The sequence below is a fragment of the Chiloscyllium plagiosum genome, unplaced genomic scaffold (genome assembly GCF_037043375.1).
Source record: "Chiloscyllium plagiosum isolate Xiang-an unplaced genomic scaffold, Cpla_swu_hap1 HiC_scaffold_25, whole genome shotgun sequence".
Lineage (NCBI taxonomy): Eukaryota > Metazoa > Chordata > Chondrichthyes > Orectolobiformes > Hemiscylliidae > Chiloscyllium > Chiloscyllium plagiosum.
Genome location: NW_028270163.1, coordinates 2,841,876 through 2,861,989, shown reverse-complemented (window position 1 = coordinate 2,861,989; position 20,114 = coordinate 2,841,876). Strand labels below are relative to the sequence as shown.

The 20,114-nt window shown below is 43.9% G+C and overlaps 1 protein-coding gene across 5 annotated transcripts in view; it reads right to left on the bottom strand.

Annotated features, from left to right (window-relative positions):
- LOC122561959 (uncharacterized) overlaps positions 1–20,114 on the bottom strand; it is a 119,705-nt gene that overhangs the window by 64,340 nt on the left and 35,251 nt on the right. Inside the window, exons 1-2 of one of the 5 annotated variants that reach the window (XM_043714294.2) lie at positions 4,754–4,851; positions 65–101 (exon numbers count right to left, since the gene is read on the bottom strand). The exons of 1 other annotated variant lie outside the window; for it this stretch is intronic. Coding sequence is in view for 1 of the 4 variants with exons in the window: in XM_043714291.2 (XP_043570226.2) it covers positions 4,754–4,790 (37 nt within the window). In the remaining 3 variants the exon portion in view is untranslated. Of the gene's footprint in view, positions 1–64; positions 102–4,753; positions 4,890–20,114 lie in introns of those variants that run through there. 3 more of the 5 variants (XM_088000386.1, XM_043714291.2, XM_088000387.1) reach the window with 3 other exon arrangements.

The following is a 20,114-nucleotide window of genomic DNA, read 5'->3' as shown; positions in this document are numbered from 1 at the left end:
GGACAAGGCAAATAATTTATTAAGGTGTTCCAGAGTTAATGTAACAGAGATAAAAATCACTCACCAATAACTATTCAGCTGCTACACAGACTGTACCCAGGCTGCTTGTGCACCAGTGATTGAGCCACACACATTTAGATTAGATTAGTGTGGAAACAGGCCCTTTGGCCCAACAAGTCCACACCGACCCGCCGAAGCGAAACCCACCCATACCCCTATATTTACCCCTTACCTAACACTACAGGCAATTTAGTATGGCCAATTCACCTGACCCTGCACATCTTTTGTGATGGTGGGAGGAAACCGGAGCACCCGGAGGAAACCCACGCAGACACGGGGAGAGCGTGCAAACTCCACACAGTCAGTCGCCTGAGGCGGGAATTGAACCCGGGTCTCTGGTGATGTGAGGCAGCAGTGCTAACCACTGTGCCACTGTGCCGCCCTAACAGTGACCAGCACTCGCACCCACAGTACTGTTTCCATTATAACTCTTCAACAAATGTTCATAATTTAGGACTGACCAACACCACTACTGCTATTAAATAAATCAGACTATTCTTCGAGTACTCAGCAATGTACTATTTTTTATGCAAGCAACATTAACTGTTAATATTGTGACATCAGTGTCAACAATTTTAAAAAAAGCAATAATAAATGTGAAATTTCACATCATATCTAGTTGAGCCGTAAAAATGTGATACCTAGTCATCCCAAATTAAGGCTGAACTTAGTCGTGGAGATGTACGGTCCAACTCATCCATGCCGACCAGATATCTCAACCCAATCTAGTCCCACCTGCCAGCACCTGGCCCATATCCCACCAAACCCTTCCTATTCATATACCCATCCAGAAGCCTCCACCACTTCCTCTGGCAGTTCATTCAATATTCCACAGCGGCCGAACCAATGTCCTGCCCAGCTGCAACGTAATCTCCAAACTCCTGTACTCAATCCTCTGACCAATAAAGGAAAGCATACCAAATGCCTTCTTCACTATCCTAATTATCTATGACTCCACTTTCAAGGAGCTATGAACCTGCACTCCAAGGTCTTTGTTCAGCAACACTCTAGGACCTACCATTAAATGTGTAAGTCCTGCTAAGATTTGCTTTCCCAAAATATAGCCACTTCTCAGCCCATTTGCCCATCTGATCAAGATCCCATTTAATAGGAGGTAACCCTCTTTGCTGTCCACTACACCTCCAATTTTGGTGTCATCTGCAAACTTACTACCTATACCTCATGCTTACATCCAAATCACTTATTTAAAAAGTGATGAAAGGTAGTGGCCCCAGCAGTGATCCTTGTGACGCTCCACTGGTCACAGGCCTCCAGTCTGAAAAACAACCCTCCACCACCCTCTCTTCTACTTTTGAGCCAGTTCTGCATCCAACTGGCTCGTTCTCCCTGTATTCCATGAAATCTAACCTTGCTGGGGTACCATTGTCGAATGCCTGACCGAAGCCCATATAGCCCATGTCCACCGTTCTGCCCTCAATCCTCTTTGTTACTTCTTCAAAAAACTCAATCAAGTTTGAGAGACATGATTTCCCACACACAAAGCCATATTGACTAGCCCGAATCAGTCCTTGCCTTTCTAAATACATGTACATCCTGTCCCTCAAAGTTCCCTTCAACAACTTGCCCACCAGCAACGTCAGAGTCACCAGTCTACAGTTCCCTGGCTTGTCCTTACCACCTTTCTTAAATATAGTGGTAACACATTAGCCAGCCTTCAGTCTTCTGACACCTCACCTGTGATTATCAATGACAAATATCTCAGCAGGGACCCAGCAATCACTTCCCTAGCTTCCCACAGAGCTCTAGGGTACACCTGACTAGGTCCTGGGGATTTATCCACTTGTGTGTTTCACGACATCCAGCATTTCCTCCTCTGTAATATGGACATTTTTCAAGATGTCACCATCTATTTCTCTACATTCTATGCCTTCCATGTCCTTTTCCACAGTAAACAGATGCAAAATACTTGTTTCGTATCACCCCATCTCCTGCGGCTCCATACTAAGGCCGCCTTGCTGATCTTTGAGGGGCCCTATTCTCTCCAGTTACCATTTTGTCCTTAATGTATTTGTCAAAATCCTTTGGATTCACCTTAACTCTATTTGCCAAAGCTATCTCATGTCCCCTTTTTACCCTCCTGATTTCTCTTAAGTACTGCCTTTATACTCCAAGGATTCCCTCAATATATCCTGTCTATACCCGACATATGCTTCCTTCTTTTTCTTAACCAAAACCTTAATTTCTTTAGTCATCCAGCATTCCCTACACCTACCAGCCTTTCCTTCCACCCTATCAGGAATATACTGTCTCTGGACTCTCGTTATCTCATTTCTGAAGGCTTCCCATTTTCCAGCAGTCAGTCAGTTTGCCCTGCAAACATCTGTACCCAATCAGCGTTTGAAAGTTCTTGCCTAATACTGTCAAAATTAGCCTTCTTCCAATTTAGAACTTCAACTATCTTTTTCCATCACTATTTTAATACCAATAGAATTATAGTTGCTGTCTTGACTATTTTGTTCCCCTTGTTCAGTCTTTTGCCAGTTATATTCGTGATTCTTCTTAAGCTTTATATCAGTTCCATAATTCAGTTTTGTGGCCCCAGCCACCTCTACCACAGAATTGCAATCCATCTACAGCCTGGTTGAGCTATTTTGCACTTAGAACAATTTCTCCTGTAACTCCTTTTCTCTTTATTCCCCCCCAGCACTTTAATTCAAAGGATCATCTCCCAGTATTTTCACCACCTCCAGCAGATCACCAAACATCTCCCATCCTTGCCTCTCCATTGTCAGCATGCTGCAGGGATAATTCTGAGACTTCCCAGTCCACCCCTCCTAAATGTATGCACACTGTTTGTTTAAAACACTGACTGTTCTGGTAACCCCACCCTTCTTGACTTTGACTGAACTATCAGGTTGTTAAAAAACAGAACTTGACTTTTAACTGCTTCCTTTGGTTTCTGTTTGTCTAGTGGCAATGCTTGGTCTTTATTCCATAGTTACAGCCAATTAAGACTGGTCTGGAAAGAGGTTGTTTAATCCCTTTAACCTATTTCACCAGTGAATCAGATATTCTGGTGGATCCACATCTTAATCTCACTTCTGCAGCCTCGCTGCTTCAGCAACACTATGTCCCTCCAAATATTTTCCCATTTTGGTCTATGCCCCTTGGCACCCTCATTCAACAAAAATCCACCATTTTCAAATTTAGAAATCACAATTATTCACCAATATCCATACCCCACAGAAGACAAAGTTCTGAATTTTCACTATGCATTACTGAAAAAGTGCTTCCTGACTTCAAGCCCAAGTAGACTAACACCAACACTATGCTACCCTATTCTAGATTCTCCAACTAGAGAAAGTCATTTCTGGTTGGTGCCAGAAAAACCCATCTGGTTCACTAATGTCTTTACCTGGATTGGCCTACATTCACACACTAGACAGCAGTATTTTGACTCTTAATTGCCCCCAGGCAATTAGGGATGGGCAATAAATACTAACCTAACCAGTGACACCCATTCAGTATCATTCACAGGATATTCCAAAAGCTGTACAGTCTATTGCTCTGGCTTTATATTTTCTCACTGAAGCATCTTGATATATTAAAGTTACATGCTGAATCTCCTAATATCCAAAAATCAATTTCTATTTTAAAAGTTTTTTGGGTAAATGAAACAAGAGCTTAATTAGGATTTTCTTTAAACAGCACTGTAGCACTGACTGTCCTTGTACAGTGAGGACTGCAGCAGTTCAAGGTAATTAAGGCTGGACAATAATTGCTAGTTTAACCAGAGATACACACATCCCACGATGAACTTTAAAACTGAGATACAAATAAGGAAAATGTTTATGATTCAAGTGTGGACATACAGTATAGCACTCCCTCAGTACAATATAATGCTTTCCACAACCATTGAGCTTGAAAGACAGCAAGACATTAATAGGAAGTCCCATCTTCCTGTTCTGGCAGATAAAACATCCCATAGCACTATTTCAAACAAAAGCAGGGTAGATATCCTCAGTGTCCTGGCCAACATCTATCCCTGAATCAACATCATAAAAATATCATGTTGCTTTTTGAGAGCATGTGCTGAGCTCAAACTGCCTGTTTCCAACATTACATTCAAGCACAATACAAATGCAATTCAATCTTTTTCCTCCTTTCAACCACCTTCCCTAAATCCCCATTACAGCTGGTATACAGTATATATAAATATCTGCTGGACCCTATTCTAAAATTACCCATCTCACTGTTCCCTTTTGCCAACAACAGTAATTATACTATTATTCTCTCCCAATTCAGGCATCACACTGCAAATAAATGCCCCAAGGTGGGCACAGATACCTCCAAAAAAGTGATTCCCAGAGGACCTACTCACTACCAGACTTAAAACATTCAAATCCCATTACCCTACCAAGCATACACCAGGCCCCTAGTCCCTCGTGCAGTGTCTATACCAGACATTTCTTCCCCTTTCCAAGGGCACTCTCCATCCACTCCAGACCTTATCCTTCTCCCCAGGCTCTATAGCATCGCATCGATCCTAGTCCCTCCCCGGCCCTTCTACCTATTCCCCAATCCTAGCACAACTCAACTTAACCCAGACTGGTTTTCCTCTTCTCCAATTCCTGGTACCATCCACTATCTCAGACCCTTCAGTCCCTCCCCAGGTCCCCAACCCCTCCTGCTAGCCCCTTGTTGCCCCAAACTCCATCAATACTGCACTCACCCTTCAAGGCGCCGAGAAGCGGCTCCTTTCTTGACATTGTCCTCTCCCAAGAATAGCACGGTCCACCGGAAGCTGCCACTCTAACCCTCCCAGACCTGCCCGGCCCGGCCTGCCACTCCCTCACCCTCAAACACCGACCAAGCCTCCCAGGACGGGGCCAGGTTAAACCATGCTGCTCGTCAATTCGCTGCCTGGGGGCGGGGTAAGCAACCACCCATGCGCAGGGACGAACACTCCCCGTCAAAAAGCGGGCGGAGGGTGGGACAAATAGTCAATCATCGGTCTGGGGGCGGGGCTAGCAATCAACCGTCAATTATCCGGCTATAGGCGGGGCTAACCCTCCCGTCAATCAGCGGGTTGAGGGCGGGGCTAATCCGATGTCAATTATCGGGCAGAGGGCGGGGCTAACACAAACCGTCAAGTCGCGAGAAGGGCCCAGATCAGAGCGGTGCTGGAAAAGCGCAGCAGATCAGGCAGCATCCGAGGAGCAGGAAAATGGACATTTCGGGGAAAAGCCCTTTAACAGGAATGTACGGGGCTAATACACACGGCCAGTTCCCCATTCATTTAAGAAAGAGATGGATAGAGCTTTTAGATTAGATTACTTACAATGTGGAAACAGGCCCTTCGGCCCAACAAGTCCACACCGACCCGCCGAAGCGCACCCACCCAGACCCATTCCCCTACATTTACCCCTGCACCTAACACTACAGGCAATTTAGCATGGCCAATTCACCTAACCTGCACATTTTTGGAGTGTGGGAGGAAACCGGAGCACCCGGAGGAAACCCACGCAGACACGGGGAGAATGTGCAAACTCCACACAGTCGGTCGCCTGAGGCGGGAATTGAACCCGGGTCTCTGGCGCTGTGAGGCAGCAGTGCTAACCACTGTGCCACCGTGCCGCCCACAAAGGATAGTGGAATCAAGGGTTATGGAGATAAGGCAGGAACAGGATACTGACTGAGGATGATCAGCCATGATCATATTGAATGGTGGTGCAGGCTCGAAGGGCAGAATGGCCTACTCCTGCACCTATTGTCTATTGTCTATTGGCTTAACACTCCCTGTCAATTTGCACGAGGGGGCGGGGCTAACATTCTTTGCCAATTAGCAGGAGGGGGCAGAATTAACACTCTTTTATCAGGCTGGGTGCAGGGCATGGAGGGGCAGGGCTAATTACGGGTTGTCGCACAGTGGGTTGGCGGTGTGGCTAATACATCTTGTCAATTAGCGGGAGGGGGTGAGCGCAGCAGTACCTGTCATTATCAGGCTGGGGCAGGGCTAACACTGTCCTTTTTCAGGGCTGATAGTAGCTAGGAGCACTTCTGAGGAAGGGTCACTGGTACGAGATTCTATTAGATTGGATTCCCTACAGTATGAAAACAGGCCCTTCAGCCCAGCAGGTCCACACCAACCCTCCGAAGAGTAACCCACCCAGACCCATTCCCCTACCCTACATTTACCCCTGATTAATGCACCTAACACAATGGACAATTTAGCATAGCCAATTCACCTGACCTGCACATCTTTGGATTGTGGGAGGAAACCGGAGCACCTGGAGGAAACCCACACAGATAGTCGCCCGAGACGGGAATCGAACCCAGCTCCCTGCTGTTGTGAGGCAGCAGTACTTTCTGTTGACTCGTTGAGCCACCTGTCCTGAACTGTTAACTCTGATTTCTCTCCACAGATGCTCCCAGACATGCTGTGATTTTTCAGCAATTTCTGTTTTTGTTTCTGAATTCCAGCATCTGCAAATCTATCGGTTTTTATTTATGTAGCGAGAAAAGAATGTGTTTTATGCAGAAGATGGCATGCAAGGATAGTAAATGATAGGTTGGGATAGAGCCCAAAGAGAGAGCGAGAAACAGCTAGAGACACAAAAGAGTGTTGTTAAAGGTCATTCTGGGTGACTGAATAGCTGCTAATGGGGTAATTGGTGGCTGACAATGAGTGGTGTGGGTTAGCAGCCCATGTGATGACAAGGCCTGGTATGTGAGGGTTTGGGAAAGCAGGGTAAAGGTGCTCAAGCCCTAAAGAAGGCTGTAGTGTTCCCAAGTAGAAAATGAGGTGCTGTTCTTCCAGCTTATACTAAGCTTCACTAGAGCACTGCTGCAAGCCTGAGAGAGAGAGAGAGATGTTGACCAGGGAGCACTCTCATCTTTTGAAATGGCAGGCAACAGGAAGCTCAGGGGTTTTTTTTGTGGACAGGACATAGGTGTTCTGTGAAGCAGTCACCCAGTCTGTGCTTTGTTTCCCCAATGTAGAGGAGATTGTATTGTGAGCAGCAACTGCAGTAGACTACACTGAGTGAGGTGTAGGTGTTACATCTTCTGCAGTTGTGGGGAAGGTGCCGAAGGGATGTGTTAGGAATAAAGGAGGAGTGGACCAGCGTGTCTTTGAAGGACCGGTCCTTCTAGAAAGCTATCAAGGAAGGGGAATATGTGTCTGGTAGTGACATCGCACTGGAGGTGGCAGAAATGGCAGTTAATGATCCTCTGGATGTGGATACTGGTGGGGTGGCATGTGAGAATGAAAGGGACTCTGTTGCTGTTGTAGGAGGGTTGAGAGGGTGGTGGGGGACAAAGTGCGGGAGATGGGTTAGATCCGACTGAGGGCCCTGTCAACCAGGGCTGGGGAATCTTAGTTTGAGGAAGATGGTGAACATTTTGGAGGGCCCCTTGATGAAGTTGGCATCATCAGAACAGTTGCGAGGGAGATAGAAGAACTGGGAGAATGGAATGGAGTCTTTGCAGGAGGTAGGGTGTGAGGATGTATCATCAAGGTAACTATGAGAGTCAGTGGGTTAGTAGGGATAATGATGGCCAACCTGTCCTCAAAAATGGAAACAAATAACGAGGAAGGGAAAGGAGAAGGTAAAGATGGACCAGGTGAAAGTGAGAATAGGGTAGAAATTGGTAGCAAAATACATAAACTTTTCCAATGCCAGAAAAAAAAGTGAAACAGCACTGATGATGTCATTGATATATTGGACAAAGATTTGTGGGTGGGGGCTTGAGTAGGAATGGAAGAAAGAATGTTTCATGTATCCCACAAAGAGACAGGCATAACTGAGGCCCATAAGGGTACCCATGGTCACCCCTTTGACTTGAAGAAAGAAAGGAGGGAGGGGACTGATGGAGCTGGTTCAGACTTTTTTCCAGGAAGAAGCAGAGAATTCTTGGACAATCCTGATGAGGATCAACATGTAAAGGAATTGCATCTCCGTGATAAAGAGAAGGTGTCTGGAGCCCGCTAAATGGAAATTCTGAAACTGCTGTAAAGCATCAGAGAAATTGCAAATGTAGGTGAGAAGGAACTGGACAAGGCAAGAAAATCACAGTCAAGGTAGGAAGAGATGAGTTCTGTGGGGCAGGAGCAGGTGGAAACAATGGGTTTGCCTGGACAGTCCTGTTTGTGAGTTTTGGGAAGGTGGTAGAAGCAAGCTGTGAGGGGTTCAGGGCCTATCAGCTTGAAGGTAGTGGAGGGGACATTACCAGATGAAATAAGGTTCGTGACCATTGTGGTCACATGGACAATTCTTGATGAAGAGGTTGAGTGCAAGTAAAAGGCCAGAGAGAGGATTCAGGTGGAAGGAGAACGTTAGCAGTTGTAAAGGTGTCTGTGGGATAAGGAGATGACACTTCTCCAAAGATATTGCCATGGAGGGGAAGGTGGTGGCAAGTTCAATGTTATTTTGATCCCAAAGTTCATTAAGGTGGGGACACAGAGGGATAACCTTTGCTGAGTACAGAACAACCTTAAGTACAGAGTAATGAAAGGAAAATATTACTGTTGTACATAGATATTTCTAAGGGGTCATCCAATGAAGCTATATGGGTGGTACTCAGAAATAAGAATGGGATGATCACCTGGATGGGATTGTACTATAGGCCCCTGAAGAGTCAAAAGGAAACTGAGGAGCAAATGAGTACAGAGATCTCAGATATATGTAAGAAAAATACAATTCTAATAGTAAGGGAATTGTAACTTTCCAAAATAGACTGCCATAACTGTTAAGGACTTGGATGGTGAGGCATTTTGTTAAATGCATTCAAGAACATTTTCTTTATCAGTATGTAGGTGTTTTTATCAATAAAGAAGGAGCAAAACTTGACCTTCTCTTGGGTAATAAGGCAGGGCACATTACTGAAATTGTAGTGGGACTAGTGATCATAATAACCATAATAATAATGAGGGCGGCACGGTGGCACAGTGGTTAGCACTGTTGCCTCACAGCGCCAGAGACCCGGGTTCAATTCCCGCCTCAGGTGACTCTCTGTGTGGAGTTTGCATGTTCTCCCCGTGTTTGCGTGGGTTTCCTCCGGGTGCTCCGGTTTCCTCCCACAGTCCAAAAATGTTCTGGTTGGGTGAATTGGCCAAGTTAAATTGCCAGTAGTGTTAGGTGAAGGGGTAAATGTAGGGGAATGGGTCTGGGTGGGTTGTGCTTCGGCGGGTCGATGTGGACCTGTTGGGCCAAAGGGCCTGTTTCCACACTGTAAGTAATCTAATCTAAACCATTAGTTTTAAAACAATTATCCAACTGGATTCTAGCAACAAACACATAGAGTTAGACCCCATCTACCACACCATGAGAAAAAGAACAGGAAATGACATCACAACAGAACATGACATTACCAACCCAAAGAAACCCATACATATAAATAGGAAGCAGGAATCATCAGTAGTGCTTTGCCCGAAGGCCCACTGAAGATGTTACCTAGTAGGGTGACGAACTATCTGGAAATGAACTTCCAGCTCAGCGAGCAAACCCATACCCAGAACCTCAACCAGAGCTACAAAGCTTCTCAAAATTCACTAAGTTATGGAAAAAGATAGGCCTTCTTTAAGTTGTTAATATTCTTAAATGGTGTAAGCCAAATTTTGATGTAATGAGACAGGAATTTTCAAGAGTTGATTGGAGTAGACTGTTCGCAGGTAAAGGGAAGACTGACAAGTGGGAGGCTTTCAAAAGTGAGATAGCCAGAGTTCAGAGGTAGTCATAGAGTTCAGAGGCATTACGTTCCTGTTAGAATGAAGGGTAAGTCAGGTAAGATTGGAACAATGAACAAATAAAGATATTGAGGCTCTGGTCAAGAATAAGAAGGAGGCATATATTCAGTAAAGACAACCGGGTTCAAGTGAATCTCTTGAAGAATACAAGGACAAAAATGTGAGAGCCTCGTCAGATAAGGAAAATCCAAAAAGAGATTCTACAAGTACATTAAGAGCACAAAAGCAACCAGGGTGAGAATTAAAGAGCCACTTCAATATTAACAAGGTAGTCTATATGTGGAACCACAGGAGATGGGAAAGGTACTAAACAAATATTTCGCATCAGTTTTTACTCTAGAGAAATAAGTGGAGGCTAGGGAACTTGGGGAAATAAATATTAATATCTTGTAAACAGTCCACATTACAGGTGAAGAAATGCTGGAGGTCTTAAAAAAAAATTTAATACACTGGATCAGGTCCTGAAGATTTATCACAGGATCTTGTGGGAAGTTAGGGAAGAAATTGGGGGGCCCCTAGCAGAAATATTTGTTTCATCTACAGCCATGGATGAGGTGCCAGTGGACTGGAGGGTTGTGCCTATATGTAAGAAAGGCTGTAAGGAGAAGCTGGGAACTATAGACCTGTGAATCTGACATCAGTGGTGGGTAAGTTATTGGAGGGGATTCTGAGAGATAGGATTTACATCTATTTGGAAAGGCAAGTACTGATTAGGGATAGTCACCATGGCTTTGTGCATGGGAAATGTTTCTTACAAAGTTGATTGAGTTTTTTGAGGACGTAACTAAAAAGATAGAGGGCAGAACAATAGATATTGTCCACATGGTCTTTGATAAAGCCTTTGACAAGGTTCTGCCTGGAGACTGATTAGTAAAGTTAGATCACATAGGATTGGATATTAAATTGGTTTGAGAGTAGGAGACCAAGGGTGTTTTTTTTGGGTCTGGAAGCCTGTGACCAGTGGTGTTTCACAGGAATCCTATTTTATTTGTAAATTATATATGATTTGCATGACAGTTTAGGCATGGCTAGTAAGTTTGCAGATAACACCAAAATTAGTGGGATAGTTGACAGTGAAGAAGATTACCTAATATTACAAAGGAACCTTGATCAATTGAGCCAATGGGCTGGGAGTGACAGATGGAGTTTAATCTGGATAAATGCAAGGTGTGCATTTTGATAAAACAAACAAGGGAAAGGTTTATACAGTTAATGGTAGGACCCTGGGTAGTGTTGTAGAACAGAGAGGAATAGAGGTTCCGGTACACAGTTCTTCGGAAGTTGCATCACAGGTAGACAGGGTGGTTAGGAAGGCATTTAGCACATATGCCCTCATTGTTCAGACCACTGAGTAAAGGAATTGGGATGTTGGTGAGGCCACGTTTGGAGTAATCTGTACAGTTCTGGTTACTCTGCTATAGGAAGGATATTATTAATTTGGAGAGGGTTTAGAAAAGATTTACCATTCAGTTATCAGACCCTATCATTGCCTCAATGTGTATAGATACTATCCTGCATGAGTAAGAAATGCCTTTGGGGGGGGGAATCCAAGGTGGCAGTGATCTAGGAAATCGTGTTGCAGAGCTCCACACCGCATCGCAAGCGGGACGAAGTCCTAGCCTGCCCTACCCAGACCACCACGATAATCTGGGACTCTGGAAAGGTCATGGAGTCCCAGGAAACTGTTAAAAAACAACTGTTTAAGAAGGGTGGTAAGGACAAACCAGGGAACTATAGACCAGTGAGCCTGATGTCAGTGGTGGGCAAGTTGTTGAAGGGAATCCTGAGGGACAGGATGTACATGTATTTGGAAAGGCAAAAACTGATTAGGGATAGTCAACATGGCTTTGTACACAGGAAATCATTTCTCACAAACTTGATTGAGTTTCTTGAAGGAGAAAGTGAGGTCTGCAGATGCTGGAGATCAGAGATGGAAATGTGTTGCTGGAAAAGCGCAGCAGGTCAGGCAGCATCCAGGGAACAGGAGAATCGACGTTTCGGTCCTGAAGAAGGGCTAATGCCCGAAACGTCGATTCTCCTGTTCCCTGGATGCTGCCTGACCTGCTGCGCTTTTCCAGCAACACATTTCCATCTCTGAGTTTCTTGAAGAAGTAACAAAGAGGAGTGATGAGGGCAGAGTGGTAGGTGTGATCTATATGGACTTGAGTAAGGCGTTCGACAAGGTTCCCCATGGGAGACTGGTTAGCAAGGTTAGAACTCATGGAATACAGGGAGAACTAGCCATTTGGATACAGAACTGGCTCAAAGGTAGAAGACAGAGGGTGATGGTGGAGGGTTGTTTTTCAGACTAGATGCCTGTGACCAGTGGAGTACCACAAGGATCGGTGCTGGGTCCACTACTTTTTCATCATTTATATAAATGATTCGGATGTGAGCATAAGAGGTATAGTTAGTAAGTTTGCAGATGACGCCAAAATTGGAGGTGTAGTGAACAGTGAAGAAGGTTACCTCCGATTACAACAGGATCTTGATCAGATGGGCCAATGGACTGAGAAGTGGCAGATGGAGTTTGATTTAGATAAATGTGAGATGCTGCATTTTGGGAAAGCAAAGCTTAGCAGGATTTATACACTTAATGGTAAGGTCCTAGGCAGTGTTGCTGAACAAAGACCTTGGAGTGCAGGTTCATATCTCCTTGAAAGTGGAGTGACAGGTAGATAGGATAATGAAGAAAGCGTTTGGTATGCTTTCCTTTATTGGTCAGAGTATTGCATACAAGGGTTGGGAGGTCATGTTGCGGACATTGGTTAGGCCACAGTTGGAATATTGTGTGCAATTCTGGTCTCCTTCGTATCCGAAAGATAATGTGCAACTTGAAAGGGTTCAGAAAAGATGTACAAGGATGTTGCCAGAGTTGGAGGATTTGAGCTATAGGGAGAGGTTGAATAAGCTGGGGCTGTTTTCCTTGGAGCGTCGGAAGCTGAGGTGTGACCTTATAGAGATTTATAAAATCATGAGGGGCATGGATAGGATAAATAGACCAAGTCTTTTCCCTGGGGTCGGGGAGTGCAGAACTAGAAGGCATAGGTTTAGGGTGAGAGGAGAAAGATATAAAAGAGACCTAAGGGACAAGTTTTTCACGCAGAGGGTGGTACGTGTATGGAATGAGCTGCCAGAGGAAGTGGTGGATGCTAGTACAATGCAATATTTAAAAGGCATCTGGATTGGTATATGAATAGGAAGGGTTGGTAGGATATGGACCAGGCAATGGCAGGTGGGACTAGATTGGGTTGGGATAGCTGGTCGGCATGGACAAGTTGGACTGAAGGGTCTGTTCCCATGCTGTGCATCTCTATGACTCTATAAAGGGAGGACGTGCATCCTAGGCTGGGCCTGCAGCCCACCCTGCAGGATCCTTGGATTCGATATCTTACCAGGCCCTGGTGAAGGAGTTCACGAAATCTCATGAGATGTCAGGGAAACAGACAGAGGAAAAGCTGGCCCTGATCTCTATCATGATGCAGAAGCATGAACAGCAGCTGGGAGTCCTGGAAAAGTGGACGGATGTGGTTTAACACAGAGTCGCAGTGGTGGAAGCTGTTACTGGTTCTTCCAAGGATAGGATCCTGGCCCTGGAGACGCAGGTCCGTAATTTGCTTGACCAAGATGATGACCTCGAGAACAGGGACAGGAGGAAAAATATTTGGATTGTAAGTCTGCAGGAGGGTAAGGAAGGTGAACGGCTGGTGGAATTTATTGAGGACTGGATGCTGAAATTCCTTTACTTGGAGGTTGGAATGAGAGGCTTGAAGATCGAGAGGGCTCACCTAGTCACGGCGCAGAGTCAGGTCTGGGTCAACGTCCTCGTCCTATCTTGGTATGGTTTCATCGTTATAGAAATGAGGAGAGAATCGTGAAAGCTTTCAGAATCCAGGGGAAGGGTATGAATGCCCTAGTTATAAGAGCTCTAAGATCATATTCTTTCAGGACTTCTCAACGGCGGTGATCCGGAAAAGAAAATCCTATGGTGGCGTGAAGAGAAGACTGAGGGAGCTCAGGATTCAGTACTCTGAGGTATCCAGCGGTGCTTCGAAACATCTTAGATGGATCTGTACATCTCTTTGACACGTCGGAGAAGGCAAGAGACTTTGTGGACAAATTAACTTCATCTGAACAATTTAATATGTACAAATAGCAGTGTTGTTTGGGTATGTCTCTGTTTTTCTTTTTTAAAAAAGAGGAAGTCCAGTCAGGGCTTTCTTTTCCTATCTTTTTTATTGGTAATAATCGGGTCTAACCTATGTTTGGCGGTGGTTGAAATGTGTACTTTCAATTTCTAAGTTTTGTTATACCAAAGGATGGGTGGGATACTTATCCTTTTTTTTTTCAAAATTTCATTGTTCACAGTGTATTTATTTTCCTTTTCTGCTTGTGTTTGCGGTGTGGCTCTAGCTAAGAGGAGGGAAAATGATTGGGATGGCTAGATGCCTACTTATGGGCAGTTTATGCCCGGTTCAGGTATTTAAATGCCCTGGCTGCAGTATTGGCATCGGGATGGGAAGTTGGGTTTTGGAATGTGTAGTTGTCCCTTTTGGGCAGGGGTGAGCTCCCCTATTCAGCGCTGTTTGTATGTTGGTTTGTTTTTTGGTTTATGTTGTATATAATCTTTGATGGTTTTGTAGGTTTGTTAACTGTAGTGATTTTAGTTTATGTAGTTTTTATGTTCGTTGGATTTTGCGACAATAAGGCTCCTCTCTGGAATCTAAATGTTACTGCAGAAGGTTATGGCTAATGACTTGATTAAATCGTTACCTGAAACATAAGAGGAGTCACTCACCAATTAAGAGGAAGAAGGTATTTCGACATCTGCACAGATGTCACACCAGGATTGATTTTTTTTCTGACCCCTGTGGTAACCCTGAACTTGATGGCATCTTGTATGATTGGTAATATTACCATCTCCGATCACGCTCCAGTGTACCTGCTGATTAAGGACGTCATAGTGGGCCTGAGGCATTGGCGAATGGATACCTTAATCCTTAAGAAGAATAAGTTTGTGGAGTACTTCTCTGAGGAATTTAGGGCATTCCTGGACATTAATTCAGGCTCGGTTAGTCGCCTGTCCATCCTTTGGGAAACTTCCAAAGCCTATGCCAGGGGGTTAGCTATTTCCTACTCTGCCAGTAGGAAGTGGCAGAAGGGCGAGCAGCAATGTCTTCTTGAAGCACGGTTGAAGGCAGCCGGGAAGGCTTACTTTGACGGACCCTTGTTTGTCACACTACAGAGGTTTATGGCACTGCAGTCTGCATTGAATTCCGTGCTCATACAGACAACAAAGAAGGAGCTTACTTTTGCAAAGCAAAGGTTATATGAGCATGGTGACAAGCCAGGCAAGTACCTAGCGTATTTCGCCAGGAAAAGGAGTGCCCCTCAAGCCATTACATCGATTAGGTAAGGGTCTAGGATGATTCCATGTGATTCCAAAAAGATTAATGTGGCATTCCAGAGATTTTACTCTTAAGTTATACCAATCTGAGGGTTTTGAGGAGGGGCAGGCCAAGATGGAGTCCTTTTTCAATGATCTGGAGCTCCTGGGTGTGACCCTCAAACAAGAATCTTTTCTTAATGACCCCTTATCATAGCAAGAGGTGCAGGAGGCTGTGAGGCAGCTTCAGAGTGGAAAAGCGCCCGGGCCTGATGATCTATGCAGCAAATTCTATAAGGAATTTATAAACATATTGTCAGGCCCGATGCTCAATATGTTCAATGCCTTGTATAGTCATGATCGTCTCCCGCCATCTCTGAGAGGCCAATATTTAGCTTATTCTTTAAAAAGGGAAGGTCCTGGAGGACTGTGCTTCTTACAGGCCTATTTCACTCTTAAATGTGGACTTCAAAATCCTTTCCAAGACTCTTGCATTAAGGCTGGAGACTGTGTTACCCACTATTGTTAAAGAGGACCAGGCGGGCTTCATAAAAGTCCGCAGATCCTCCAATACTGTTAGGAGGCGACTCAATGTAATTCAAGCATGTCAATAACAGTCAATTCGGGGGTTGGTGATTTCTCGAGATGCAGTGCAGGTATTTGACCAAGTTGAATGGCTGTACCTTTTTTATAGTCTAGACCGGCTTGGCTTGGACAAAGTCATTATAAGATGGGTAAAGGTTCTCTACAGTGACCCTCTCGCTGCGGTTATCACCAATGAGGTACGATCAAACAATTTTAACACTTTTAGGGGCAGCCGGCAGGGCTGTCCCCTTTCGCCATTGCTTTTTACATTGATGATTGAAGCATTGATGGAGGCCATTTGTAGGGATCCTAATATATCCAGAAATGGGGGTCAAAATTACATAAGATTTCGCTGTACGTGGACATTGTCCTCATTTTTTGTCAAATCCAGGAGTTTCGGTGACTTGCCTGATACAATGCATCAGCACATTTGGCACCTTTTCGGGGTGCAAGATTAATTTTGCAAAATCAGAGGCTATGCCTATGAGTGGTCCTACGAAGGAGCTAGGTCTTGAGGGCAAATCTCGATTTCCATTTAAGTGGTCATGGGGATTTTATGTATTTGGGCATATTCATCACTCTAGTTCTTGATTGGTTGCTTAAAGCTAATTTTGTTCAATTATTCAACAAAATCAAACAAGACCTTCAAAGATGGGAGGCACTTCTGGTCTCATGGTTAGGGTCAGACAGCAATTATTAAGATGAATATTCTTCTCCGTTTGTTGTACCCTATATGGATGCTCCTCCTGATTTTTGATAAGCAAACATTCAGGAGACTGAACGGCTGGTTCAGTTCTTTTATTTGGCATCGTAAGCAGCCCTTATTAAATGAGCTAAACTGCAATTGCCTCACAGAGTCGGGGGAGTGGATCTCCCGGACATTAAAAACGATCAGCTAAGCTCACTTTTATTTCACGTGAGTGATTGGGCTTGTGGGGACCCTCTTTCAAAATGGTTGGATATCAAAACCTCCCAGGCAGGGTGCACCCTTCCTGGCTTGCTGTTTTTGGACAAAATGAGGACACTGTAGGTAATATTGCCATAACTCAATAGTTATCAATACTGTTAAAGCATGGAGGGAAATTCACCAGAGGGAAGGCAATATTGACAAAACATTTTTTCTTACACCTATATTGGGTATGCTGAGTTTTCAACCCGAGTGAAAGATTCAGGATTCAAACATTGGGCACCTTGTCTTGCATGGGTGATTTATTTGAGGGAGACACAATGATGTCCTTTGATCAGTTAACATGAAATACAAGTTATCTAACAGTGACCTCTTTTGTTTTTTTCAAGTTAGGGATTGTATTCAAAAGAAGACTACACTTTTAACTGATCCCTACAAATCCAACATAGAGAGGAGGGTGCTCAGTGCTAAGAGTACACTTTCTGTTAGCACTTTATATCGTCAATTGGGGATGCCCCCTCAGTTGAGTTTGAACGACTCTGCAGGGTGTGGGGGAGAGAGCTAGGTGTTGAGGTCTCCTCAGAGGCATGGGAAGGTATTTGGGAAAATGCAAGAAATATATCAGTTTGCAATAGGACCCATGCTTTACAGTTGAAGATTCTCCACAGGGTCCACTGGCTCCGGATTGTTTGTCAAAATTTAAACCAGGGGTATCTTCAACACGTCCCAAAGTGCACGGTCTGTATGGGCACTCTTACCCATTGTCTCTGGTCCTGTGGTAAGATTCAAACATACTGTAGCGCTGTGGTGGGTGCAATGGAGAGGATTTTGGGTGTAAGGGTGGAGAAGGATCTGATCTCTCCTCTTCTTGGCCTGCCCAGTGTGTTCTCTATAGATGTGCTTAAGAAAACACTTTTCAACATCCTCACTTTCTGCGAAAGAAAGAATATCTTGGGTATCCGAAAATCCTCCAAACCCGTTGTGTTGGCAGAAGATTGTTATGGAGCATATCCCCTTGGATTTTCTCACAAGTATGGTACACCACAAAACTGAGAATTTCTATAAGACATGGTGGTCCTTTTTGGAGTACCTGGACACAGATTTGTCTGCCACACTAATAAGGGCTTTTATATAACCCTTATGATTGTGCTCTATGAGTCCAATATCCAGAGAGGGGGAACTACGAGAGTAAGAATATGTGAAAACTAATGCTCTCGAAATTTGAGACTGAGTGTTTTGTTTAGCTGAGCCGTATTATTATTATTTATTAGTTTGTTGTTAGTTATTATTAATTTAGTTATGTAGTTAGTTGAAGTTTTTTAACGTATTTTTTTTCTACCTGTTGTTCATGGATAAGATAAGGACAGTTATGGACCATTGTCATTAGTACAGTCAAGGCATGGTGGGCAATGCATCAAGTGAAGGTTACTTATCCAAGACTTCACCACTTACACCTATAGTTGGCATGCCAGGGTTCTGACTAGGGATGATGGACCCAGGGTTCAAACTGTGATCAGCGAGAGGTGTTTCTAGTTTGGGAGAATTGGTTGAGGGGGAGGCTATGATGTCTTTTGAGCAACTGAGCCGCAAATACGGGTTGCCCAGCAGAGATCTTTTCCATTTTTTTCAGGTTAGGGATTTCATCCAGGAGAAGACTACGCTTCTCACTAAGCCCTCTAAGCCCGATACAAAGAGGTTGTTGCTACGTTGCACAAGCACCCTTTTGTTTAGTGCCCTCTATCGCCTGCTGGGTATCAGAGCCTGGCAGGATATTAACTGTTTGTGAGGTCTGGGAGCCAGAGCTAGGAGTGGAGATTTCTTCTGAACCATGGAGAACATATGAGAGAATGCTCGGAAGATCTCAATCTGTAATTGAACATGCGTTACGCAGTTAAAAGTTCTGCACAGGGTTCATCTGGCACCAGACCATCTGCGAAGTTTAAAAAAAGGGGCATCTTCAGTGTGCCCCAAATGTAAAATAAGTGTAGGTACTGTTACCCATTGCTTCTGGACATGTCACAGGCTCCGTGTTTATTGGAGCGCTGTGGCGGTAGAGATAGGGAGGGTATTGAGGACAGAAGTTAAAGTAGACCTGATATCTGTCCTCTTAGGTCTACCGAATTTACCATTTTAGTAGGGCATGGGAAGAAACTATTTAATATTTTTGCATACTGTGCACAGAAGCATATTCTAATGAGCTGGGTGTCTGAGAACCCGCCAGGCTGGCTGGGATGGCAGAAATTAATTATGGAGCACATTCCCTTGGACTTTTTTTACAAGCATGATGCACCACACAACAGACCATTTTTATAAGACATGGCAGCCCTACTTGAGTTACTTGGATGTCGATTTGTCAGTTATCTTAACTAGGGCATTTGTTTAACCAGGATGGTTAGGTTTGTCAAGCCCTGGGCCCTGGAGGGGGTCTCCTGAGTTAAAGAGGGTATATATACAATGCTCCCGTTCCTTTGTTTGGGAGCTTTGTGCTGAGCAAAGCTGTTCTGTATTCTGTGTTTTTTTTTTGTTTTTTTTTGCTTTTCTTTCTTTTTTGATCTATTAGTTATTTACTTATTTATTGGTGTTGCTTTGCACAATGTTAGGGTTTGTTTTGTATTATAGAGTAGGTTAGTAGTTAGTAGACAGTAGTTGTATTGTAATTTGTGTGTTTTTTTTATACTGATATTTGTTATTGGTTGTATTTTTCAATAATTTTATATTTGTAAAGTTAAAAAATTTTGCTAATAAATATATTTACAAAAAGTATATGTTTTTTTCTGTGCATATTTATACATTTGTACATGAGGGCTGTTTGGGTTTTTTTACATTTTTTGATGTTCTTTCTTTGTATTGTTTTGAATTGTTTTGTTTTATATTTGTTGTAGTATTAAAAAATCTATTTTTCAATAAAAATATGTTTTAAAAATACCTTTGGTTTTTGCAACTGCAGGGAATGTCAAATTCCAAAGCTTTCTTTTTTTGATAAGCAACAACAGAACTTCCTCAGTACCTGTGAATGTAGATTTTAAAAATTATGAACTTTTGCAACAAAAAAGACTCTTGCCCACCTCTCATCGGCTGCGCAGTCTCTGAGGCTTGTGCACAGCAGCAACCTCCAGAACCAAAAATCAATGCTGTGAGCGATGTGCTAGACACCAGTCACTGCATGGAACATTGGAGTGACTTCACAGACACATAGCTGCAGAGCTGAGAGGGAACATTGTTTGGCATCTGACATTTGCAAGTCCCTCACAATCATCAAGGCATTTTTCTGATTGACTGGCAGGCTGTCTAGGAAGCACCGACCTGCGCTGCAGGGTGCATTGGCAACTAGCATTGAAAGGATAATGAAAGGACACTTTGCAGAATAGGAACCCTGATCACAGATTTGACATCAGCTGCATCACTTCCTTCTGTAATGGGTAAACTTAACAATGGAGAATTTCAGGATAACAGATAATGATTATTTG